Raw genomic sequence first — 27,912 nt, forward strand, 5'->3', positions numbered from 1 at the left:
TTCAGGACGCTCAGACGCTGACATAGCCCCCCCCCCCCCCGAGTCAGTGCTGACACTTAACTCATGCCCTGACCATGGTGTTAAAAAGCCCACATTAAAAAACCCACACTGGCATTAGTACGGCTCCCTGCATTGCCTATGATTAGTTAATCGCCTCCTTTGCATGCCGTTAGCATGCATTCGTGCAGGAAAAACCGCGGGTCTGTACGTGCTTATTTCCTGCACACAAAACCCTTATTACATCCCCATATAGGGCTTTGTGTGGGAAAACAAGCGTACAAACATGCATATATCCACACACAAACCCACAGCAGCTTCAGCGCACCTTATTACATCGGCCCCGTAGTGTTGTAGTATTGCTATGTGTAATTCATTAAGAACAGAATTAGTACTGAAAATGTGGCGCACAGACATATATTCTCTCTCTCACTCAGAGACACACACATACACATTCTTTCTCTTTCCCACATATGCACACACACATTCTCTCTCCCTTCATACACAGACACACATTCTCTCTCTTTCCAACAGGTACACACACAAATTGTATCTCTCTTTCTGTCTCTCCCTCTCTCTTACACACACACTCACACACACATATACAAATGCACATATTATCTTCCTAGATACACACACACATAGGCCAATGCAATAAGATGCGGGCTAAAATGAGCACTCATAGGGGTAGATTTTTAAAAAGTACGCCCGCGCGTACTTTTGTTCGCACGACCGGCGCAAACAAGAGTACGCCGGATTTTAATAGATACGTGCGTAGCCGCGCATATCTTTTAAAATCCGGGGTCGGCGCGCGCAAGGCTGCACAAAATCAGCAGCCTGCACGCGCGCAGCCTGCCTCTGTTCCTCTGAGGCCGCTCCGAAATCGGAGCGGCCTCGGAGGGAACTTTCCTTCCACCCCCCCTGCACCTTCCCCTCCCTTCCCCTACCCAACCAACCCCCTCTACCTTTGAAAAATTACGCCTGCCTGAGGCCGCCGGTGCGGCGATTCCCCGGCCCGGGAGCAGTTTTGGAGGCCTCAGCCACACCCCCGGGCCGGAACCACGCCTGCGGCCCCGCCCCAGATGACGCAACGCCGCGACACGCCCCCCTGACATGCCCCCCAGGAAAGCCCCGGGGCTTGCGCGCGCCGCCGAGCCTATTCAAAATAGGCTCGGCACGCGCAGGAGGAGCTTGGGCCAGGTTTTCGAGGGTATGCGCGTATCTTACGTGCGTACCCCTTTGAAAATCTGCCCCATAGTGTCCGTTTCCTAATGCGCACATGGCCACATCCCCTGGGCGCCTGATGCAGCATGTAAATGAGGGGCTGTGTAAAAAAGGACATGCTAGGGAAGAATTGTACATTCCTAGTGCTCAAATGCATCAGGTGCCCACAATTGCAACAGGTGCTCAATACGAGCGTCTGTTTTTGTCCCTCTTCTGGCCGATTTTGCTGACATTGCTGGACACCCATAGCTAAGCACCCTTTGCTATTGTGCATGTACATTGTGCATCCAGATTTATTTTTTTTTTTAAATCAACCCTATATACCTTTACTTTTAAACGCCGCAAGCAGTAAATTATAAGTGTCACAATGATACTCACTAGGAGGAACCCACAGAGGACCGTATTTTTTTTTATTTCTCATGAGTCCTTGACTTGAGGATTGACTTAACACCACCTCCGGGACTGGAATTAAATGCACCCAGCGATTTTTTGCATTGGGGGGTAATAGCTAATAGCCTCATCTACATGGAATTTACATATGATGAGCGCTATCGGCTATGCATTTGTCTGGGTGTGCATGGGCGCGCGGTTTGGACGCACTAATCTCCTTATAGCATCAGGTGCTAGTCTAGCGCGTCCAAAATGCACGTCCAACTGCGCCTAAACCTGTGCGCTAGGCTGGGCGCACTTTATTGTAATGGCCCCTTAGTCTCCTAATATGGGGTAAGGGAGCTGGGTGAATGCAAAAATCCTGCTTAAGAGATTCCTCCCATATATTATACTGATTTTCTTCCTCCACGTTTTCTGGTTTTTATCCTTTTCATTGTAGTCTCTATATTCCTTTCTTTCTTTTTTTTTTCATGTCCTTGACATCTCAGTTCATCTCTTCTCTGTTCTTGCCCTTCTTTGTTTTCCTTTCTCTCTCCTATCCTATTCACCCAGATTTGCTCTTTTATTAGAGTTTTACACAAGTGCCCTCATTCAGATGAAGGGGTGTTTTTTGTTGAAAAAGGGGTGGACGAATAACAGGCACCTTGTCATCTTCAATCAGACTTTAAGGAATTTTGTTTGAAAATATTGGGTCAAACTGCTTGTCAACATGCCCCTGACAAATTGCAAGCGCTGGGCTCACCCTTAGCTCGCCTGCACCAACATTTATCTGGAGATTTGAATTCCACTATGGGGCATAAAATATATCCGTGCACTACACGAACCATGTACATGGTAAATGGCGGATAAATAGTACATTGCATACAGATTATGGAGAATACATAGACTGTACACTTTCTGGCCAAAAGGGGTCTGATTTGTAAAGGGTTCGCAGAAACTCCTAAGAGGTGAAAACTCTCCTTAAATCAAGCCAAAAATTTCTAGTTTCACAGAAATAAGTATATTGCAATAATAATTATCACCCATGAAACTTTAACATTTTTCTAAATGAATGTATCTATACACATATTTACAAGGGTATGTGTACACACACACATATATATGTATGACACAAAATGATTAGTATATATCAGATTAAATATGCATTCTCTCAAATCTATGCACACATACATAATAGGAATGTGCATATATTAGTTTTTAAATGAATAACCACGCAATCGGTCTTTTGACGCACAGGGTGAAGCCAGAGCTCGTTGCTGCAGGGCTGCCAGCACAGAATTCTTCAAGTCTTGTAAAGTTTTGATAAGCAAATATTGGCCCGGCTCTGCCTTCCTATTGGCTGCTTCTTCACCGCCAGATTTTGACACAAATAATCTGATTGAAAAATCAGGGAGGGGAGACTGAGGGAAAGGGGGGGGGGGGGGGGAGGGAGTGAAAAAAAAGAAGTCACTGCTTTTCTGGAGAGTAAAAAGTACAAGGAAGTTGCGGAGAGGTACAGAGTGCAAGAAAAAGGAATTTATTGAACCCGTCTTATGTGATTTCGGATTCTCCTTCACCTTCACAAAGATCACCCTCCAAACAGGTGAATTTCCTTATAGATTAATGCTCTGGTATCATAGTTACATCATTTTTTTTTCTGATTTCAGAATTAGAGACCATCGTGGTAGAGAAAAGTGGTTAAAGATAAATTGTATGCTCGTAAAAAACCACAAAACTCAGCGATAGAAATATTTATGTCTATAACGGAATCTTGCAGTTTCTAACCCTGACATATTTATTTGCTAAGCATCTTTCAGGGATACTCCTTCCGCTTAGTTAAAAGGAGATCGCAGTAGAAGACCGATTGTAGCTGCTTCTTTTGCTGTGTTGAGTGAAGCCACAATCAAACATTCTAACCGATTAAAAGAAAAAAGAAATAGGTCGTTTGTAAAGTGGTCAGTATGTAGACTAAACGACCAAAAAAAAAAAACCGAGTTAAGAACCGACCTGGATAGTGGTAACCAAAAAAAAAAAAAATGATTGCTTAAAGTTAGGGGCATTGATTGGCAAGATTTGAACTTTTATTGATCCTAAAACATAGGCTTAACCTACTCGTTTCTGAAATGTAGCTTTTTTTTTTTTTTGGACAGAGCCACTTCTCCGTTCAGACCTTTCTTGCTACAACTGAGTTTGAGACCAAAGCTTCTGGCATTTATCATAGTAGGGCTTTAAATGTTGGTGTTATCTGTTGAAATAAAAAAAAAATCGGCAATCACAATTAAATAGCTGGTAACTGAGCAAAGCTGGGAACATTTCCAGACAGGGATGCGAGGAGAACACCACTACTAGTTCCTGCCTTGCACTGCTGCTCCGAAGAGTTTAAGCTTATCCTAACAGGGCATAAACATGTCAAAAGGCTCTACGCTCTATCCCGGGACCCTGTTTTCATCATTGGACTAACGCTTTGGAAAATAGGGCCTTAGGTATCCAGCAAAATGTGTGCAAGAGTATTACTTTCTGTACGTTATAGATGCGGAAGGGGGAGGAGAGGTCATGGCAGGCACCTGTGAGTTAATCCCACATGGAGCTGATTGTATTAGGACGGTTATATGTAAGTGGGGTTCGGCCCGAAGTCTGTTCGGTTATATTTATTGTGCGGATCACATTATATGGAATGGGGCTTTTATATGCATTTGGGGCTCACTAATTTTCAAGGGAGGATTTGCTTTTCTCCATTGTGGACAAGTTCTTAGAGGAAAAGTCCATACCACGTTATTAGCCAGGTAATCTAAGGAAAGCTATTGCTATCTCTGGGAATGAGTAACGGGAAATAGATCTACTTTTTGGGATCCCCTGAGTACTTGTGACCGGGACTGGCCACTATCTAAGACAGGATTCTGGGCTCGATGGACCTTGGTCTGACTCAGCACGGCATTTCTTAGGTTCGTATGTACTTTAATGTTTGCGCACCGCGCGTTTTCCCTAATGTATTGCATGCATTCTGCTCTATTAAAAAGATCCCGCGAAGATCCTCCCTGCATTCAAATAGAGTCTGAATAGATCCCAGTAGTTAGTAAACAGTTTCTGGTTGTTTGGGGCTACGCTACTTGGATGTATGTGGTGTCATTACTGATGGGGTAGTCTGGAGTCCAGAATAGCGGATCCTCATTCTTGATTTTCTCCCGCCGGGTACCCCTGCATTGGCAGTATAAGAAAACGGGCGCAGAGCAGCAGGCTGATTGCAAGCCTGAAGAATCAGGACTGGCGCTACTGCTCACAAGTTTCTGACTCGTGCTAAACCAACCGCATTTTGCATCTGTTAGCATGTGTCTAGTATATGCCAACAGAGTTTTCCTATGAAGAATCAAAGAATTTACAGTGATTTTCTTTGCAGCTCAGTCATAAAGAGTCCTGGAGCCTTTCCTGTTATTGGGAAGAACAATGTAGAAATAGCGGCTGATAACATAGTAACACTAGCTAAATAAATAAGAGCTTCCATCACGGTGGCTGGAACCGCTTCTCAGTTTTTGTAGCTGCCTGCTTGGACAGACAGCTCGGGACCAGGACTAGCTGCTCTGTCCCTTTACTGTGATTATTGCGGGCACAGTGGTCTCACTTGTATCATCATTGCCAGTTGCATTATGCCACCTTACAGTAGGTCATTCAAGATTCAGAACTGGGAGCCTTAGCCTTATAGCACTGTCAGTGGAGGTGAAGAAGAGAAGCTATTATTGTGGAAAAGATAAGGACCATTGGGAGCAGGCGGGCTGGGATTAAAAGGAAACGTGCACACGTTGCTGTTCATTGTTTTTACATCAACAAAATGCCCCAGGGCCTCAAGCCAACTCTGGCTCTGCATTTTTTTTTTCAGGGCAAGCTATGGCAGACTTTGCTTTTCGGTAGTAACACTATTGCTTACAGAAGAAATGCAAATTAGCATGCAAATATAGTGCCACCTGATCTTCTTCCAGCGCCTAACCCTAAGCAGTTTTTCATTTTTTATAACATGCAGTTTAATTACAGGTTGCAGAAGGGAAACTGTCTGTTGGGCCAGATAAATGTCTCAGCGGGGAACGGCATAGGAGTCCATGTCCCCTCCTTGCATCTTTCCCATTTTTTAGCTCAGAATACACTAAAGCAGCGCTGTGAGCTGTTCCAGTCCTGATGTTTGTTTAGAGTCTTTCTTTTGCTGAATTAGGGGCCTTGGACTGTCAGAGTAACAAAGTGTGGCATTTTCCCTGCCTTTTTGGGTAAGTTCAGAGTTAGGAGCTGATCATAGTCCCTTCTTGGTTGAGACGGAGTAAAATAATGAGGGGTGAAAGGGGTTAACTTCTTACTACCAGACCCGTTGGAAGAGACAAAAATATTATGGCCATAGCCAAAGATGGAGGATCAAATCTCCTGTTAAAAAAAGAAGCAGAGGCTTTGGATTAGTAGCAAATGCAGAAAGTGTCCAGCAGTTGTTACACTCAGAACCTGCAAAAGTCACTTCAGGTCGAGAAATCTTCAAACACAACAGGATAAAATGGAGCTGCTGTTAACATAGTATGGGTTAAAAAAAACATTTATTTATTTATTTATTTATATTCTTTTTTTTTATACCGAAATATAGCATAATGCCTTCATTCCGGTTTACAGTGTAACAACAAATTCATACACTGAACAGTTATAAAATTATAAATATAACATCAAACAAAAAATAGAATATATATATATATATACCATCTCAGCAAAAGCAGATTATAACATTCGAGTAAGACTTCTTTAGAACAGATAACTAAGGCAGCTCTATAGTTGTGGAAGATTTGCCTTAGTAAGTAATTAATCAAGTAAATAAACTAAACTAGTCTCCACTCATTGTATTGTGCTGAATGGCTTTTAGTCTCTTTTAGTGCTTACATGTATGATTGCTTATGCGCCACTTAGAACCGCGGATAATATGGCATAAAATGTTAAAAATAAAATACAAAATAGTAAGGATATAGTTTTTAAATTGCACGACTTGTCTGGCAAGTTATTTGAGTCTGAGGAAAAGATTAATTTAACCATTTTGAACAAATCATACTGGGCTGCCTCCTCATAGTCCTGTCTAATGGTCAATGTCAAGCCATTAGTTAATGTGAGGATTGCATTTCTACCTTGCATGAATCAGGCATATCATGTTTGAGAAACTGCAGGGACAGAGGAACAATCTTTCACTTGCCCGGCGATTGTTCAGTACTGGATGATGACTAGAGACTGGTTAAGTAAAACTTTAAAACATAAACTCTGGGTTGAGGCTGGACCTTAGGGAGAGTCAATTAAAGGACATAACAAAACTAATACTACACTTAGGCAGCCATGATTGCTTTGGTTAAGAATGGGAAATTGCTAACTTACCCAACCGGCTGTCCAAAACCAGAAATAGGCACATTATGGAGGAAACAAATGTCACTTAAGATCAAATATACCTTTTATACAAATATCTACACCTCCTTTACTAAAGCACCGAAAGTTACTGTGAATCCAATGCAGGACTGCAGAGCCCACAACTTAAAAAACACACAAGATATGATGACCAGAATAAATGAGTTAAAAGCAGAAAGATCCACTCCTCCCAACCTCAAGTATAATCCTACTCCAGGACTTCCCCATCATTTGTGAATGACTTTAAAATGATGATGTATCCTGGGAGATTTGAGAAAACAGAGATCCTGATGTACATATACTAAAAGCTATGTCCAGTAGGTTGTACTGAATCATGTTAAACAAACCTGTGTAACTTTGCATAAAGAACTGATTTGTAAGCATTGATTATACATGATTGGTGTTGATAATGAAACTCTCCAATAAACACAAAGTTTAGAAAGTTAAATCAATATTTTGAATGATGCTTTTTGGTTGCAGTTTCCTCCCACTCCTTTAGTTCAATTGGAACCAGTTTCTATTGGATAGTGGTATTCTAGGTCTTCATGTGCAGCTCTCTGGAGTTTCCCCCCAGTTCTTATAGCTCCCCACATCTAGCCCAGCCATTGCAGTGATAGTTTTTGATCAGGGGACACGGAGCACCACTTCTTCCAGACCCTGGTACACAAGTACCCTATGTTTGACCAGTAAGTGTTGCCCTTCCCAGCCCCCCAAACTTCTTAATGTAATCTTGATTCTTGCCATCTAGAGAATTGGGGGGAAGGGTTGTTTTGGGTTGTTGTTTTGTTTTTCTTTAGAGATCCCTGCAAGAACAGCCCACCCTGCCCTGGTTAAGGGGCAGGAAAGAGTTCCACTGATAGGAGCCAGGAAAGATGGAAAGCTCAGAGGGGAGACTACAAGATTCAAGTCAAGCATTAGTCTACTTGAAGGATTGTTTTAGTTTCATATTTTTGACAATTACAATAAAAGTTCATGAATTAACGGTCAGTAGACAGCAGCAGGCAGAATTAGCAAAATGATCATCACATGTTTTTGGGGTTTCCTTGCCTGCCACTTGTACAAAAGTTAACAATACACACAAACAGAGCCAGGTCATAATGCATTGAAAACTAATGAGTTTTCCATAGTACTGTACCTGAAGCATTTCCTTCCCAAAAATCTAATCAAAAGCACATACATATTTTTATGAATGTTGAATTGTAAACCACCTAGAAATGGTGATAGGTGGTATATAAATTTCATTAAAAAAAAATAAAATACTAGGCACATTACTGAGTCACAGTCTGGGGAGAGGGGGTAGTGTTGTGAAATCCCAAGGGTCACTACTTTACAGTTATCATTTATTTAAACATTTATAGGTTGCCTTATCTAAAATTAAAATATTTATTTTAAAAACCAACACCATATACAGCTTTGTACATGTATAGGGTTTGCAGGGGAAAAAAAGCACAAGGAAAAATTAAACAACATTGCATTTTAATAATGCAATTAATAACAAATCATCATAATAACACCTATTCCTTAGCCACAGACTCTCAGAATAAGTGAAGAAAATGATAACAGATGAGACACAAAGATGGCTTGTAAAAGAGAGACTAGCTTTATAGTGCTTTGAGGAAAGACCAGGAAAAGTCCTGGCATGTTGGGAGATGGGTAGCAAAATGTTTTTTAGTTAGAAAGTACAAATGCCAAGTTCCAGGCTCATACTTAGGTTTGGCCAGACAGGTTCCAAGATTCCCAGAAGGTTCTGGAATCAGGGTTTCTGAATCTTGTCACTGGTGTATTCTGGTATTTCTAGGCTTTTCTTCCTTTATGGGGAGGAAGAAGACTAAAGGTATAGTTTGAAATATCAGGATACTTGGCATGGGAGTTAGAATACAAGGCCCCAGAAGTGACTTTCAAGATTCCCTATAGTGCTTCTCATCTTTGCTTCCTTTGGTGCCTCCTTTCCATAGTTTCATGACAGCTCTCCTAGCTCTGGACTTCGAAGACTTGGTTAATGGCTGTCCAAATGTGAAGTGCCTTCCCTACACCTTGTGTTACATTTCTCAAGGCTTTCACTGAAAGAAGGACCCAACATGCCACGATCTTTCTTGGTGAAAAGCAAGAAACTCCACACCTATCATCAGCATCGCTTTGTGGAGTCTAACCCACTGCCTCAGTGGGATACCACGACATTACCAGCTGCAGGTAAGATGGAGTCACTCTCATGGATTCCTCAGAAAAGGGCAAAAAACACCACTCAGTATAGAGAATCTATTCAGCAAGCCACATACTGCAGGAGAGAGAGAGATTACATTCCTTATCATTAAAGAGACATTTCCCAAGGACACTCATTATCTAGAATGGCACAAATGCCACAGCAAAGGGTTGTAAGCTGTAAGATGTTGTGTTCTTTATTTGGAGTCTTATGTTTTGAGCTGAGCAGAGGGAAGTACACAAAAAAATGGAGTTGTAATAGTGTTTATAGGTGAACTTCTGCCATAAGCCCAAGCTTCCAACTAAGACCAAGATCCTTTGTATAAATTTAAAGACAGCTTGTTTTTCCTATGGCTATTTTCCAGGACAAATAAATTAAAAAAGGTGCAATGAATGGTTAATGGAACGGGGTAGGGAATCAACCCAAAAGTTCAGGATAGCTTACTGTAGCAGTGACAGGGGAGGGGAGAGGACAGGAAATGAGGTGAGGAAGGCTTGAACTATCTTGGCTAAGTCATATAAATAGAACATGAGGGCAGAGAAAGACCATATAGACCATCCAGTCTGCCTAGCCACATCTCCTGTTCAGCTTTATAATTCCTTCTTCAGAGATCCACTATGCTTATCCCATGTTTTCTTGAATTCTGACATTGCCTTGGTCCCCAGCACCTCCACACAGAAGCTGTTCCATGTATCCATGCATCCATTCTGTAAATAAATATTTTCTTAGATTACTTCTGTGTCTACCACTTTCAGCCTCATCCCATGACCCCTCATTCTAGAGCCTCTTTTCAATTGAAAGAGTCCCACCTCCTGTGCATTTATTCTTGGAGGTATTTAAATGTCTCTATCATAGCTCCTCTTTCTTTCCTGTCCTACAGGGTAAACATGTTCAGATCTTTTAGTTTGTCACCATATGCTTTATGCTTAAGATCTCTGACCATTTTAATAGCTAGCCTCTGGATCAACTCTATTCAGTTTATATCCTTATGGAGGTGAGGTCTCCAGAATTTACATAGTACTTCAAATAAGGTTTCACCAGACACTAATTCAGAGGTGATATCATTTCCTTTTTCCTGCTGTCTATTTTTCTCCCTGTGCACCCAAGCATCTTTCTTGCTTTTGCAATTGCCTTGCCTACTTGTTTGGCCACCTTAAGACTATCAGATAAAATCACCCCCAGATCCTGCTCTTGTTTTGTGCATAGAAGAATTTCATCCCTATAGCAGGGGTAGGGAATTCTGGTCTTTAAGAGTCACCAACCAATCAGGTTTTTAGGATATCCCTAATGAATATGCATAAGATTTGAATGCTGCCTCAACTATATGCAAATATCTCATGCATATTTATTAGGGATTTCTTGAAAACCCAACCGGGTAGTGGAGGACTGAAATTACCCATCTGTGCCCTATACTGTAATGCTCCCTTGGGTTTTAGCATTAAATCATAGTTGACAGACTGTAGAACATTTCTCAAGCTTCACTAGATCTCTCATAATGGGCTGGATTTTAAAAACCCGACGCGCGTAAAGGACCAGGACGCATCTAAGTCCTGGGGCTTTACAAAAGGGACAGGGGCGGGGCCAGAGGCCTCCGGCACAGCGGCCATTTGCTGCTGTGTCGGAGGATCGCAGTGCCGACAGGCTGCCGGCGCACGCAACTTGCGCCTGCCCGGAGCAGGCCCAAAAGGTAAGTTAAAAGAATTAAGGGGGGGGGGGGGTTAGGATAGGGCTAGGGGGCAGGAGGGTTAGGGGAAGGGGTAGGAAGGGTAGTTCCCTCCCAGGCTGTTTGCGTGCGCATGTTATAAAATCAGGGATACATCTGTGCGCGCCGGGTAGCGCACACATATGAACGCCTGTGCGTATATATGAAAATTTACCCCAATGTTTTCCACACTTTCCAGGATGCCTACCATGTTGCAGATTTTGGTACCATCCACAAAAAGGCAGACCTTACCCAACAGTCCTTCTGCAATGTTGCTTACGAAAATGTTGAAGAAAACCAGAACGAGGATTCATTGCTATGATACCCACTGATAACACTCCCCCACCCATACTTTCCTCAGAGTGAACTCTGTTTACCACTACCCTTTTCCATCTGCCACAGAAAGATACTGATGTACTGTGCGCCAGATTTCATGCACTATTTGTAAATTTCAAAGTGCTATTTCTCTACAAGATGTCTATGCAAATAAGCCCAGTAGAAAAATTGCATGCATATGCTTTCTATAAGAAACTTCACATAAACTTTAACTACACTTCACTTGAGATGTAATTTCAAATGAAAAAAAAATTGCAAAGTAATTGGAGATAATGTGCACTATTTTCTCTTTTAGCATGTAAAGTAAGCTTTACAACATTTTTCAGCTTTACAAATAATAAAATTTAATATATTCTTTTATGCTTGTGAAATTTTATTTAAATTAATAGAATTGATATGATGCAAAATTATGCAAAACAGTGCATTAACTATTAGCACACAGTAAAACTGTGTGCAAAATTGACTTTTCAAGACTGATTTTGCAAAAACTTTAACTATATGTCAATGAGGTGTAGTTACATTTTGTGCAAAGTTTCCTGTAGAAAAAGTACATGTGCAATTTCTCCACTTGACAAATTGGTATAGAAGTTCCAGTAAAAAATAGTAAATGGAAATTTGCAATTAATGTGCAATTTCAGCACTCTTTAGTACATCAGCTTCAAAGATTTAATAAAATCAGACTTGAAAAGCAAATATCATTTGAGCCAGATTCACAAAGGCATTTCTCCCATTCTGTGTCTATGGGAAAAAGCCTTGATGAATCAGGCCCATAGTTTTACTATGCACTAATAATGATCTGCTTTGTATAATTTTACATTGTAGCAACTCATTAACTATTTAAATAAAATGTTGCAAGCATAAAATATACATAAAATTTTACTATTTGCAAGGTCAAAACATTTCACAAAGTCTGTTTCACAAGCTAGAAGGGAAAATAGCACATACAATCACAAATTACATACATAAGGCCTGATTTTAAAAAGCATTTCCACAAATACACTTTACCCATGTAAGTGGGTTTTTAAAAATTGCTACAATATATGCCATTGAATTGTGCATAGGTTATGCACGTGTAAGTGCATTTTACATGCACAAATGATTGTTAGATTTTCACGTATCCAACAAAAAAGAGCACCAAATCACAATCCCAAATATCAAAACTGTATCTAGCAAAGGAACCGACAACAAGGACAAAATGTCACAATGTCTCTTCCATCAAAACAACAGATATTTATAAGCCATGTAGAAGTGAAATAATGAAAACTTAAATTTTTGTAAGGCGCCGCATCAGCAAGCCTGACAGCGTATTATCGTACTGGAACCGCCCGGACTACTAATCATTTGCGGCTAGATGACAACTCCTGTTGAAATGTTTAAATGACAGTATTAATTGGCAAATGTTTGCATGCTGTGTCCCAATATTTTTTTGGTATGTCCCGTCAATATTGATACAATTTCCCCCCCCCCCCCCTGCTAATTCTTTGAGTCTTGGCATCCTCTACATAAAGAGCTGAGATTTGATTTTCCCCTGAAGAAGCTGCAACTTTGCAGTAAAACACCAGCCACTGTCGGGCGGGCAAAATTGTATCAATATTGACGGGACATACCAAAAAAATATTGGGACACAGCATGCAAACATTTGCCAATTAATACTGTTATTTAAACATTTCAACAGGAGTTGTCGTCTAGCCGCAAATGTTTAATAGTCTGGGCGGTTCCAGTACGATAATACAGAATATGCTGTCAGGCTTGCTGATGCGGCGCCTTACAAAAATTTAAATTTTCATTATTTCACTTCTACATGGCTTATAAATATCTGTTGTTTTGATGGAAGAGACATTGTGACGTTTTGTCCTTGTTGTCGGTTCCTTTGCTAGATATTTTTAAAAGATGTTATACATGAAAATATATCTCCATAGGGTCTTACTAAGCTTTTTTCCCATAGTCACAGAATGGGGTAAAAGACTTAGGCTCATTATTTGCCATTTTAATGCACAAAACAAACTTTGCAAGATTTTTCTCACTTTAGCACATTGACCTCAAAGTTTAAGAAACTCAGGGATGGAGCTGAGTCCTGGGCTCTGTTAAGAAATGCTGGAACATCCCAAGCAATGTGAAGAGAATTCCTATCCTCCTCCTGCCCATCCTTTTCTTCCCTCTCCCTCTCCCTACTCCTTTCTCCTACCCACCCTCTCCTTCTTCCTACTCCTGCCTCCTGTTACCTTCTCCCTCTCCCCACTCTCCTCCTATAATGCTCCCTCTCCCCACTATTTCCTCCTGCTCATTCTCACCCTCTTCTCTCCCACCTCCTGCTACTCTCACCTTCTCCCCAAGCTCTCTTCCTACCCACCCCTCCCTTTTCCCACTCCCTCCTCCTGCAATCCTCTCTCTCTCCCCCTCATCAGGGTCTCCTCCTACCCACCCTCTCCTTTTCCTCACTCCCTCCTCCTGCTCATTTCTAACAGCTCTCAGAGGAGCAGGAATGTCAGGGCAGTTATCTACACCCTTCAGGCTTCATTCAAATTCATTTTATTCAAATTCAGGATTGCGTTTCAGTTTGCTATAACACAGGTTGAGAAATATAATACTAACTCTCAACAGTATTTTTATTGTAATCAGATACCAAAGGATAAAAAAAAAAAAGCCATGACTTGGCTGTAAATGTGAAATTGTTCTATGAAATTCAGGTTTTGCTACCATTGCTCACACTTTTTATTAGAATGCACAAATAAGATTGTGAGCAAATGAAAACAGGGGCTTTTGCCATTTTGGAGCTGATTTCTTAAAAGGTTTGCAGCAGTTTTGCCCCAGTGTTTTCCTTATTGAAAATAATGGCAATTTTTTTTCTGTTAGTAAATGTAGCTCAAACATTTAAGAAACCAGCTTCTAAAAGGTTCAAAGCATCCCCAGCTCACATACAGAATGCCAGGGACTGGCACTGCTTTAGTATATGATAATTGTAACGCGTTAAATATTGTGTCCCCGTCCCCCCCCCCGGCCTGAATTTACCATCACTTGCTCATGGTCATCATGGGCAATGTCAGTTTTGACTGGCTATCTGGGGACAAATCACAATCTAGGTGTATTTAGATAATTTCAGAGAGAAATCTACAATAATTTTCCCATCGGATATGATGATTTCATCCTAGAGACCTAGCCAATGGCAGTTATGTCTCACTTTACTGAAGCTTTGATAAGGAAATAATTATGGACATTGGATATCAATTTTCCCTTGGCATAATTCAGAGACTACATCTATGCATTGCGTTTTACTAGAAAGCCGATCTCTTCTCTGCTCTTCCCTTAGCTGCAGATGACGGGTCACCATCGGAAATGGAGTCATTGACTGTAATGTACCAACGCTATTGTCCAGTTAAGAAAGAAGATGAAGAGAGTGTTCCCATGTATTACCAAAACAGAACAGCATCCCTGCCCCACCTGCAAGGTACTGACCTGTCCCCAGCATCCTTCCTCCCATTCTGTCTTTTACTATAGCCTGGAGAATTCTCATTTCTCATGGATGGGTTTTGCTGAACTCTGCCCTATGTTCAGCCTTACCTGATTCGAGTCTTCAGCAAATCTCTGGCAGAAAAGGTTCTTTGACTACATTAAGTCAAAGTACACTCTGAACCATTAGTCCTATGAGATGAAATTTAAGACCTTAAATATGTATACAAGGGAGGTGAGGATGGGGAAATAATAAAGACATTCAAATACCTTAAAGGTATAAATATTGCACAAAAAGCAAAGTTTTTTCACAGGTAAGGAAATTCTAAAACAAGAGGTCATAATCAGGGACGGCACTTACATTAGGCAAACTAGGCAGTGACCTAGAGTGCCAGCCCTTAGGGGGCGGCAAAATTACCAGGATTAGCGCCTGGCTGGTGGCCAAAGAGACAAAGTAGAAAGACCTAGTGAGCCATGAGCGGAGCCATCCCACCCATGGCTGAAGACCGCAGTGGAGAAAAGCCCAGCGGGACTGCGGGTGGAGCTCATCTAGCCCGAAGACATGGCAGAAAAAGGCCCAGCAAGGCTGTGGCCTGAGCCCATCCCACTCGCAACTGAAGATGCAAGGGAGTAAAACCCAGTTGGGCCATGGCTGGAGCCCATCCCTTCTGCGGTTGAAAATACAGAGGAAAAAGGCCTGGTAAGGCTATGGGCAGAGCAGCTGAAGGCGCAGTGAAGAAAGGCCCAGCAGGGCTGTGGGCAGAGCCCATCCTGCTCAAGGCAGAAGTCAGGGAGAGGCCTGAAATGTGTGCTTATATGTGATGGGGGGAGAGAGAGAGGAATTGTGGAGTTTGAGTATATGAGAGAGTGAGGGTGGGTTTGTGTGCATCAGTGAGTGAGAGACAAACTGTGAGAGGGATTGTATATGTGTGTGAGGTTGTGTATGAGACAGAGGGGACCTGTGTGTGTGTTTGTGAGTCAGAAAGGGAGCCTGTGAGGGTGTACATATGCTTGAGAGAGAGGAAGTCTGAGTGTGTGTGTGTGTGTGTGTGTGTGTGTTCGTGTGGATGGGTGGGTGAGAAAAAGAAAGAGAGAGGGAGCCTGTGGGAGTGAGTGAGGATATACGAGTTGTTTGAGTGAGAGAAGAAACCTCTGTGTGTGTGTGTGTGTGTGTGTGTGTGTGTGTGTGCGCGCGCACACATGAGCGAGATAGTGTGCATGTTGTGGGACAGACTATTCAACACATGCACGCTCTACTTCACATATGCTGTCTCAGTCATGTGCACACACACATGTTCCTTCTGTCACTCAAACATACAATATACTCTCAATCATTCCCACAGGAGACAATATGTGTATATTTATGAGAGAACGAGAGAAAGGAGAATGTTTGTGCACAATAGCCTGGCCTCCCCACCCAACTTGTTAATCCATGACAGTTTCAGGGTACCTGCAAATCAAAAGTTCCCAGGAATGGAGAACAGGTGATTTTTTTTTTTTTATCATTGTTAGTTTTAATCATTGGGTGTATTTGATATGTCTGCTGTTTTTTACTATTTTGTGGTGTTTAGAACATTTTTTTAAATATGAGTTTTTAATCACTGCATACAGAGTCTAGCTTGTTGTGGTTTCCTGTTCAGTTTTTGTCTGCATATTTTTATTTTTACTTTAGGATCTCTCTATTTTGTATTTGGTGAGGGCTCTGTGCCCTGCACCAGTGACTGAGATGAGGTATTCTGCTAGCATGTCTGTGTAGGGATCTATAGTAGTCTGGCTTCTTCTGTTGTCCTAATAGCAGGTGCATTGGTGTCTTAGGGCCTGGTATAATATTTACATAGTTGGCTTTTCATAGGCAGGTTTCTTACTGTTTGAGTGCTGGCAATTAGTGCTGTTTTGTTATGGGAGATTTCCTATATTATAATTGCAATATAGTTTACTTATGGCTTTCTCTGTGCCAAGCCTACACCCAACACATTTTACAATAAGCCTAATACCATTTGGATTCCAAGTATCTTTTTTGCTTATTAGAGCAGGGTTTTCTGGTTAGCACACAGCAGTGCATGTAAATAATATATTATATTTATAATATATAATAATATAATATATAGCAAGTAATAGTTTTATCTCAGAAAAGTGTACTCTGTGTCCTTTTTCATCTGTTATTATAAATGCATCATTTTTAATTGTGTATGGACTGGGCTGGGTGGTGCAGAAAATCAGGGGGTGGGGCACAAGACTGAAGGTTCACCTAATGTGCCTAACAGGCCCGGCACTACTGGGTGTGCAAACTGTGAAATTGCATAGGGTGGCACACTGGTAGGGCAGTGGCTGCGGTAGAAGGGGCCCATCAAACGGAGCAGTGAGAGGCCCATGCAGCTGCCAGTGAACCCCATCCCATTGGCGGCAGAAGAATGGAAAGACTCGCACCATACTCTGCCTGAAGAAGAGGAAGCCATTCTGTGACTCCTCCTTGTTTGCTGACCGGCCCTGCGGTACTCGACACTTGTGGTGCTAGAACCTCCTGTAGACTCATCTCATGCATCGCGAGATGATTCAACAGGAAATGCTAACCCCATGAATGTTAATACCGCAGGGCCGGCCAGCATGAGGAGGAGCTGAAGAAAGGACTCCTACGGTCTGCAACTCATGCTGTTCTCTGGGTCACAGCAAACATTGGCAGTAGCAGTAATAATAGGAGAAGAGGAGGCAGAAAGACCCATGGACCCTGCCTGCCTTGAGTGAGTTTCAGTTGTGAATGAGAGCCTAGGTATGGGTGTATGAATAGGAGTTTGCCTGGGGGGGGGGGGGGGGGCTTGTGTGTTTGAATGGAAGCCTGCTTGGGGCTTAGGGTGGATAGGGTTGTGTGTGTGAATTGGAGCCTACCTGAGAGGGGATGTGTGTGTGTGTGTGTGAGAATGGAAACCTGCCTAGGGTGGATAGGGATGTGTGTGTGTGTGTGTGTGAATAATGGGAGTCTGCCTAGGGGGATATGTGTGTGAATGGGAGCCTGCCTGGGGGGATGGGCATGTGTGTGTGAATGGGAGCCTACCTGAGGGGGTTGGGGGATGTATGTATGTGTTTGTGAATGGGATTCTGCCTTGGGGTGTTGTGAAAATTTTGTGCCACTCCACTAATCCACGACAAGCTCAGGGTGACTGGAAATCAAAAGTTTTCAGATATGGGAAGAGGGTGATTTTTTTCTTTCTTGTTTTAATTATTGGATGTTTGATGAATCTGCTATTTGAAAATATTTTATAGCTATTTTGAAAGTTTTAAAACGTGTTATATGAGATCTAAATTATTGGATGTTATTCTATTTGCCATCTATTTGGCAATATTCTTTTTATTAGTATGGTTTATTATGTTCAATTTATATTTCTTGATTTTATTGTTTGATGATTTATGAGGACTGATAATGTTTGTTTCCATTGCTTCATTGCATATAGCAGGAGTGGCCAACTCCAGTCCTTGAGAGCCACAAACAGGCCGGGTTTTTAGGATATCAACAATGAATATGCATGAGATAGATTTGCATACATTGTATACAAATGTATAGAAACTACATACTAGTAGAATCTCTTGTTCACACATTCAGAATACAGACAGACCCTCACCAAATACAGAATAAAGAGATCATAAAATAAAAATAGAAATATGTAAACAGAAACTGAACTGGAAACTGCAACAATCTAGACTCTATATGCCAGGAGTGGCCAACTCCAGTCCTTGAGAGCCACAAACAGGCCGGGTTTTTAGGATATCAACAATGAATATGCATGAGATAGATTTGCATACATTGTATACACATCTTTCTCATGCATATTCATTTGTTTACATATTTCTATTTTTATTTTATGATCTCTTTATTCTGTATTTGGTGAGGGTCTGTCTGTGTTCTGTATGTGTAAGCGAGGTGAGGTATTCTGCTAGCATGTAGTTTCTATACAGGAATTTAGAGCAGACTGGTTTGTTCTGCTTTCCTAATAGGAGGTGTTTTAGGGCCTGGTGTAATATTTGCCTTTTCATAGATAGGGTTGTTTCTGTTTGAGTGCTTGCAGTTAGTAGTGTTGTGGTATGGGAATTTTACTATATTGCTGTCATTCAGTTTACTCAAGGCTTTTCAAGGGCCATAACATAACATGCGTCACAATAGGCCTAATACCATATGGGTTCCAAGTGTCTCTTATTGCAGGGTTTTCTGGTTGGCACCACAGCACTACATGTTTTTCTGTACAACAAACTGGTGCCAGGTACAGGGGCCAGCCGCCATCGATTTTATGTACTGGTAGGTGGGGAAGGAGCACCTGGGGATCATTCCTGCACAATTTAGAAATTTTGGTCGTCTGGATGGGGTAAAATAGGTTACGGGGGAGATCAATTTTGACAGTTTGGATTGCCAGAGGGAGCAGGCCTTTTTTGGTAGGGAAAGGGGGCCTGGGACAGAACGTGAGACTGACAGTTTCTATTGTGCATTGGCTATTGGGGAAAACAACAAATATTTTGTGTTAAAACCCCCCCCCCCCCAGAATGGATTTGGAACCAAAGACCACCTAGAGTATGAAGTTTAGTTCTCTATCGGGGGAGGGGTTAGAGTTCCTAATTTGTCTTGGTATTATGCAACAGCCCAACTGCAATGGCATGTTTGGGCGGGGATAAAATCCTGGGTACATATAGCCCAAACCGTGGCAGCACTAGAGGTTAGGTTTTGGGAGGGGAGGAAGATCTCCTCCAAGGGGCTGTCACCTTTCTCCAAGTCACTTATGGATGTTTGGGGGAAATGGCAACGAAGGCTAGCTGGGGGGATAGGTGGGTAGAGCACCGCACTTCATTTCTATACAACGAGCATTTTGGCCCTGGCTCGGAGGCAAAGGAAATAGCACGTTGGACAGGGAAGGGACTCGCTAGGGTGGAGCAGATATGGGATAGTCAGGGGATCAGACCCTTTGCGCAGATGCAGCAGTACTTTCAGCTCTCCACGAATGATTGTTTTTATTATAATCAGCCCATTATTTTGGGGCCAAAAAGATAGGGGTGGAATTGAAGAAAGGCAAAACACTTTTTTTGCAGGGTATTGTGAACGAGCTGGTGGACTTAAAACGTCGATTTCCAAGATATATGCTTTGCTAAATGGAGAGTCTAAAATTACAGATGGGTTTTTAGTGAGCATGGGGGATGGACTTGGGAGAAACTTTGGATGGAAGTGAAAGGGAGCATTGCTTCATGACCAATGGCAGAACATTGGTCTCTGGCTCTATTAAAAGAAAATGGATATATAGTGTTATATAGGTGGTACCTCACTCCGCTGAGGCTTAAGAATATGTTCCCTACAAAGGGTGATCATTGTTGGAAGGGCTGTGGTGTGGTGGGGACCTTTTTCCATCTGTGGTGGGCATGTCCCGAGGTGGGCAAGCAGTGGAATGGGGTACTAAGCCTTTCACAGGACATATTTCGATTCTCGATCTCCAAAATGTGTCTTTTAAGTATATTGCTCGAGATTGGCAAGGAGAACCAGCAGCGTTTGCGGACCCAGATTTTCTTAGCCACAAGATGTAAAATTGCCCTTTGGTGGCGTAAGCCATCCATGCCTTTGGTGGCAGATGTATCCTTGAGACTAGATAAAATTATACTACATGGGGAGATTAACAGCTCTGAGAAACGATAGAATGAGTAGTTTCAAGAAGATCTGGAGACCATACACCAGATGGATGAATAGTTAAGAGGTGGGGAGGGGGAGGGTGTTACTGAAGTAGGGTCGTGGGGTACGTATGAACAGGAGGGCGATTTAGGGCTTTGGATAGAGATTTATGATAAAAGTTGCAGAGGCTAGGGATGCTTATCTGTATGCCATTCTCTTGGGTTGTTGCTGCTCTTGTATCTTCGTTTCTATATGGGAGAGTCATGGTCGACAGGATGTTGCAATGCAGAGTTAGGTTATGTTTTATTTCATTCGGTTCTATTTGGCAATTTTGTTGATTCATTGTTACGCCCATCCCCCCCAGGCAGGCTCCCATTCACACACACACTGCTAATAAACAGTTAATGACACCCCCCCCCCAAAAAAAAAAACCAGAATGGGGGGGGGGGGGCATCACACACTTTTTCATACAGGACAGCAAAAATGCTAGCACCAGCTCTGGTCATGATAGGGCCTGATGCATTAAGGTTATTTTCCAGTTCAGTGTCTATGGGAAAAAAACTTGATGAATTAGTCCCAAATGGTGGTGGATCCACTATTGCTTTACAGCAACAAAATTTAGGACCCCGAAAGAGATATGTGTCAAAACAATGACCTCTATCATGTTGGAGCCACTTTAAAGAATTAGAGTTGCTTTAAGCAAAGCCCATTTTAGTGGATTCTGGTTTTAAACTGTTTATGTGTAGGATTCAGGCTTAAAATTGTTTGCCCCAAATATAAAACCAAATGCACAAAGATAAGAGGTTTTTTGTTCAGCATTTAAAGAGTTTTAAATATGATTCTGTGGCACTTAGGCAAAATCTATTTGGTAGTGAAAAACACAAAAATGTAAAAAAGAAACAAAACCTCAAACTCAAAAAAAGAGAGAATGATTAAAGCTGTTTCTTCAATCTGTTCTGATTAGGTTTAACAAAATTATCATACATCTATTTTTTTTTTTTTTTTTTTTTTTTAACATTTATGCCATTTATGTGTTTACAACACTGGTTATACTCTGTATTAATCTATTCAAACATTATTTTTCTCTTCACTTTTCTCCTGTGCTTACAAACAGTTTGTGCCCTTTTTTGATATTGGAAATAAAATCAGTAAAAGAATTCAAGAAGATCTGGGATACACACAGAGGATCTTTAATTGAAAATGAAAGGAGGGAAAGTCAAAGATCAACCAGGGTCTATATCATTGCATAGGAAAGCTAACTGGGCAAACCAGATGGTCCTAATGGTCTTTATTTGCTATCGGATTCTGTTTTTAATCACAATGTGAATGACATAATACCAATACCAATGATACTAAAGTAGAAGTACTAGCTAAATACTAGCCAGCATTGTTAGTTAACATTATCCTAATTAGTAGCAGCAGTGTTGTGCTTTCCTTTTCAAATGAAATGAAAACTTGCATGTTGGTTTATTTCAATTGAAAACAAACTAAAAACATCCACTGCTGAAATTCAGGGTTGTTTTTTGTTGGGTTTTTTTTTCATTTACATTTGTTTTGGAAAGTCAGCAGAAAAAAATCCTGTAAGATCCACCAAACAGCCATTCCCGGGCCTCTCCCTAACAACCCAACTTGTAGGGTCATTAGCAGGCCAAATGGGGCAAAGCGATCCCCATTTACTCTGCCCTGCAAAGTCTTGGTTGTGAAATGACACTGACTGACCCTGGGGCTGGTGCCATTATGTTGTATGCCCCATTTATTTATCTGATTTATATTCTGCTTTTCAGCCACTTCAAAGTGGATTACATTCAGGTACTGTAGGTATTTCCCTGACATCAGAGGGCTCATGATCTGAAGGCCTGATTTACTAAGGCTTTTCTGCCATTCTGTATCTAGGAAAAAATGCTTTGAAAATAAGGACCTAATTTTTTTTTTTATTTAATCATTTTTATTGAGGTAAAATGTTATACACTGTCAACAACAGTAACAATAATAGTCCACAATGGATAATAGAAATCATAACACGAGCAATATGACACCTATGTCACTGAAGTACAAATGTCAGGAAAAGTTACCTGTGTTTTAACCCAACACCATGACCATGCGATCAAAAAGGAAAGAGAAGACAAGACAAGGAGAAAAAGTGCATTTGATAACATAAATCACTATGCTATAATGGAAGATATTCTTATACAATGATTAATATGCATAGTTATATATAGGTTTATATGGAGATGGGAAGAAATATCGTGTGTATGATAAACTATTGATAGAATAATCAACCATGTGAAAGGGCTGTATACTGAAGGACACAGCGGCGATGCTCCCCCACCTTGCTTACCAGGGTAGTCATTCACTCAGGAAAATATTGTGTGGAACCATAAATGTGGTCTTACAATTGTTTCTCTAACCACTGAATATATGGCCCCACACCTTTTGAAAAGGTCCCAAACGATCTTGATGTGTATCTGTAAGGCATAAGGACCTAAACTTGATTTGCTTCTGGGACCCTGAAGGATGGGGAAGGAGTTAGGAGGATGGGTAAGGCCTGGGATGTTTGGTTTTTTTTTTTTTTATTGTGACAGCACTGGGATGAAAGGGAGATGGGTGGTACATTTCTTTTTAGCTTTTTTTTTCCATTTGTTTTCCTTTCTTTTTTTTTTTTTTTGAGCAAACAAAATTAACATAAAAAAAAGAAAAACAAAAGAAACCCTCCTCCCTTAAATGAAAAAATGAATTAAAATTAAAATTGTGTGTGTGCATATCCATAATTAAAGATACTAGCTAAATGTAAATTAGGAATCGACTGTACTGGTTAAATGAGAAGTACTTGTTGCTAACAACTTGGTAGTTTGGGTTAAAAAAACAGTAGGAGAGGATTTAAGTCTTCTCTCTGGATAAGGCATTCAAGGGCACCTGTTTCCCGCACCCTCTTCTTTTCTTGAATCCATGTTCTTTGCCTCTTCAGAAACAGCCCTTTCACCTCTGCAGATCAAGGCTTACAGCGCACCCCCCTTGCCTGCCTTTTACAAGCCCAGTTTCTCCTGGGACTCTTTCCATGCTCCCTATGGCTTCCGGCAGCTGTCATCCAATGTACCCACGGCATTGCTGGAGCGGTCAGTCAACTTGTACAGCAACCACCTACCACCAAACTCCCCCAAGTCTGAGAATGATCATCCCATTGATTACAGTATGCGCTACTCACCAGGCATGGAGGTCTTCCATTGTGTCAAGTGCAGCAAGGTGAGTGCTCCCAGGGGAGCTGCTGTAAGTGGTAATGATAGATGGGAAGAATGTCAGGATGGCCATGGATATGCTTTAGAGTTAAGTGAGGATAGTTGTGCTTTAATTAATTTAATTAAACATCACTTATTTCCCATGCCCTCCAATGTTCAGGGTGGGGTACAAAGAAACATGCAATCTCATTGAATATATTATCCCAGCAGCCCTCAAGGAAGGGGCTACATGAATGTGAGATTTTCTTTTTTGTGAAGGACATTGCATGGAGAATGATAAAAGGATATCATTTGTTAATGGAGGAGGGTGTGGTTTAGTAGTTGGAGTACTGAACTATGAATCAGGAAAGCTTATTAGACTCTCAGATTTAAATCCTGGCTCTGCCACTGGTTCAGTTGGTGTGACTTTGGAGAAGTCACTTTATCTCCCTGTACCTCCATTTCAGTCCAAACTCTGCCAATGTCTTTCTTTGTGATCCTGAGCTAGTCTCTATATCACCCATCTAACTAGACAATAAATAATGACATATTTCCTTGCCCCTTTGGAAGATGTCATTGAGTCCAAATACCATAAGAAATAGCTTGTCTGTGTTTGAAATGCTGTGATTGCAAAGTATAATAGGGTCCTTTGTGAGTAACCCTTCAACTATTATTAGACATCCAAAGTCCAAGTCATAGATACAAAAAGGGATTGAATTAGCACAGGACTGAAAGCTGTAAGCAGCAGCGCCAAGTGTCAAGGCTTGAAACAAAGTATGAAGCCTCATCTTTTCCCCACAACCAATAATTCTTAACATTCCTGCTGTTGGTTAGCAAGGTTTCTCTTCCTCAATACATCCCTCAAACGTTTGAAATTCTGTAATATGTAAACCGTAATTTGTCAGTGGGAGAGAATGGAAAATAAGGAACTGAATAGGTAGAAGTGTTTTGGGACAGCCTCACCTAGCTCTTTTTTTTATAGGTGTTTTCCACACCCCATGGACTGGAGGTTCATGTGCGGAGGTCCCACAGTGGGATGCGGCCCTTTGCTTGTGACATTTGTGAAAAAACCTTTGGCCATGCTGTGAGTCTGGAGCAACATATGAACATCCACTCTCAGGTGTGTGACCAGGAATAGACCAACACCGCAGGGTGATTTTCAAACTAGTAAACAAAACCTTGACACCCCGGATTTCTTTTCTACTGCATCCGTTGCATACAATTCAATGCGCTCCCTAAGGTTGGCCAATAAAAGCCCCCTTGATTTCTCCTCCCCCTGCTTAGCACATCTTAGTGAGACCTGAGATCATGCTTGGTCAGTTGCTGGTCCCATATTGTGGAATTCCCTCCTTGAACAACTGCGGATGGCATGGAGCTTGGATATCTTTAAAAAAGCTTTGGAAATATGTTTTTTCAAGCAGACCTTTGAATGCATTGGTGAAGTGGTCTATATACTAATGATCTTAGCTGTGTTGTGGAAATTCTGATGGGACTTGTTTTGACGTTTCAGACTTTTTCTTTGTCCATTATGTGCTCAGCATTTGTCTGCTGTCATTCAGGCTGATACAATACAGTGCACTCCAGTGGAGCGCACTGTTAGCCCAGGTTTGGCCGTGCGTTTGACACGCTAGCTTTACCCCTTATACAGTAAGGGGTAATAGCACATCAAATGCGTGGCCAACCCCCCTGAAACTAATAGCGCCCGCAACATGCAAATGCATGTTGATGGCCCTATTAGTTATTCCCGCATGATCCAGAAAGCAAAATGTGCAGCAAAGCTGCACATTTTACTTTCAAAAATTAACGCCTGCCCAAAGGCTGGCATTAATTTCTGCCTGCACCGGGGAAGTGTACAGAAAAGCAGAAACTGCTTTTCTGTACACCCTCCGACTTAATATCATAGCGATATTAAGTCTGAGGCCCCAAAAATAAAAAAAATAAATTTAAATTGGCCCGTGGGTTGGAAGACAGACTCTCAATTTTGCCCGCATCCGTTTTCCGAACCCATGGCTGTCAGTGGGTTTGAGAACCGACGCCGGCAAAATTGAGCGTTGGCTGTCAAACCCGCTGACAGCCTCCGCTCCTGTCAAAAAGGAGGCGCTAGGGATGCGCTAGTGTCCCTAGCGCCTCTTTTTACCACGGGCCCTAATGTGCATAGGCCACCCTCCTAAATCGCACACCCAGGAGAGTGGCCTGTGAGCTCACTGGCTCTCCCGCACGTTTTATGTATCGGCCTGTTTTGATGCTTTTCGCTGTTTACAGTTTTAGTTTGCAAAGCTTATTTTATTTTTTGGTTTTATTGTACCCCACCATGAATGTTAAAATGACATAAAAATAAATAGTTACAAACCATTTAAGTCTCTGGTTGGGCTGTATGGGTCATGGATTTTATATTGTAATGGATCTCATTTTCCCTTTCAGGAAAGAAACTTTGAATGCAAGATGTGTGGAAAGACTTTCAAACGATCGTCCACCCTGTCCACTCATCTCTTGATCCACTCAGACACACGGCCATACCCCTGCCAGTACTGTGGCAAGCGCTTTCACCAGAAATCTGACATGAAGAAACACACCTACATCCACACAGGTATATAACACACCACACATAAGTACATATATGTAGAACCTCAACTCCAAGGAGGCCTTCTAACTACAAAGATCTAAAATAAAAAGTCAGTGACTTAAATTATTACTAGGATTTCTAAATGAGAACTATTTTGAATTGGTTGATTCAGTACGCAGTCAATCAAGCTGAAATGCTTCATCTCTCCTTTTTCCCCTGTAGAACACAAATAGTTTAAGATCTGCAGGATTTTCTCCCCTTTCTCTGGATCACCATAAGTAGTTATCCAATGAAAGGAGTTTGAAGATAATTTGGACTGATTTCACCTTTCAGACAAATTGTGCAATTATGTCACTGGGAAAATAGGTGCACATTTGTCTATCTGAAACTGCTCGACTTTCCGAATCGGAAGCGTATCTGAACTGCTGCAAACAAGTCTGAGATAGTAAATATGTGCTTGTTCTTATGGTGAAGAAAGGAACTAATTATCCACAAATGCCCACTGCTCACTCAGTTGAGAACAATCTCCCTTTGACTTCGGCTTTCTCTGGTTTAGGTTTCAGGGATGTGCCCATTTTTAACACATTTGTCCCTGTGTCTTTTAGGTGAGAAACCCCACAAATGCCAGGTGTGTGGGAAGGCCTTCAGCCAGAGCTCTAATCTGATCACCCACAGTCGCAAGCACACAGGGTTTAAACCCTTTACCTGTGAACTCTGTGGGAAAGGATTTCAGCGCAAAGTGGACCTGCGCAGACATCGGGAGAGTCTGCATGGGCTAAAGTGAAAGCTGAGTCCTTCTCCCTCCTGACCAAAACCCAGTGCTGGATAAGCATCCAAGGATAGAAGACTAGAGAACAGGATTTCTTGTAATACAAGGCCTATAAACAACTCTAACATCTCCTGTCTTCGATATGGACTGCGAACATGGACTTGGAATCTATGTTCTACCTGGGTGTCCATCTCCAACATCTGGACTATGAGTTGTAGCGCAACATGACTTCTAGGTCCAATACCTAAAACTATGCTGTTTCGAAACCAGAAACATTTTAGTTCAAACATTTGAAACACAGATTCTAGACCCAGGGCCTGAAATATGATCTTTAGCTCCAACACCTACAACTGGGTTGTAGATTCCAGTCTTGAATGTGGGTCCTTGTTCCTTCATCTGGGCTCTGTGTCCAGTTGTTGGCTGGGAATTTAGCAGTAATGGGGATCGCATTTACTGTTAGGATTACCATCTGGCTCCTTATTTTCAGGACAGGTTAATCCAGTTCTGGTTTTACCCCGCTGAATGTAGGGATTTGTTCTTCTGACTTTTAGTTTTGCATGTCTTAAGAAATGCAAAACTAAGAGTTCATGCTTGCAGTACAATAAAACCAGGACTGGATCAACCTGTTCTGAAAATCTAGAGCCAATTGGCAACCTTAACCACCGTACTCTAATTCCATGTTTGATGTTGGTACCTATAGAATAGTGAAAATCAGAACATTTCAGTGTACCTTTCACTCATAATAAAGTGTTTAGATGGGTGTATTAGCATATTTGTGTATCCTTATGTGAGCGTCACTCATAAGCTTTTCAGCTGAGAGCACAGATTTTAGGAGACTTAAAAGATATTCAGTACTAAAATACCAGACTTAGTAATTCAGGTAACAATGTGACTTTACTAGCAGAGGTTGTAGGGGGTTAGAGGATCACTGTTGGAATAACATGGGGCACACTGAAGGTCAAGAGTGATATACATTAGCATATATAGGGAGTACCAGTCGTGGAATGAGACGAGGTGTCATGGGATTTTCACCATCACTGCATCCATCTGCA

The 27,912-nt window shown here is 41.6% G+C and overlaps 1 protein-coding gene across 3 annotated transcripts; it reads left to right on the forward strand.

Moving 5' to 3' along the window:
* The first annotated feature begins 3,036 nt into the window (after window positions 1-3,036).
* GFI1B (growth factor independent 1B transcriptional repressor) lies at window positions 3,037-27,620 on the forward strand. Of its 3 annotated transcripts, none has more exons than XM_029613358.1 (7): window positions 3,037-3,193; window positions 8,952-9,186; window positions 14,542-14,679; window positions 23,282-23,556; window positions 24,511-24,648; window positions 25,950-26,115; window positions 26,697-27,620. In XM_029613358.1, the coding sequence occupies exons 2-7, from the start codon at window positions 9,075-9,077 to the stop codon at window positions 26,873-26,875; spliced, it is 1,008 nt and encodes a 335-aa protein (XP_029469218.1). In that variant the 5' UTR covers window positions 3,037-3,193; window positions 8,952-9,074; the 3' UTR covers window positions 26,876-27,620. The 3 variants fall into 3 exon arrangements, with proteins under 3 accessions (XP_029469218.1, XP_029469220.1, XP_029469219.1); XM_029613360.1 differs by lacking the exon at window positions 3,037-3,193 and adding an exon at window positions 4,020-4,373; XM_029613359.1 differs by lacking the exon at window positions 3,037-3,193 and adding an exon at window positions 4,382-4,532.
* The last annotated feature ends 292 nt before the right edge of the window (window positions 27,621-27,912 follow it).

The sequence above is a fragment of the Rhinatrema bivittatum genome, chromosome 8 (assembly GCF_901001135.1).
Source record: "Rhinatrema bivittatum chromosome 8, aRhiBiv1.1, whole genome shotgun sequence".
NCBI classification, from domain to species: Eukaryota; Metazoa; Chordata; class Amphibia; order Gymnophiona; family Rhinatrematidae; genus Rhinatrema; species Rhinatrema bivittatum.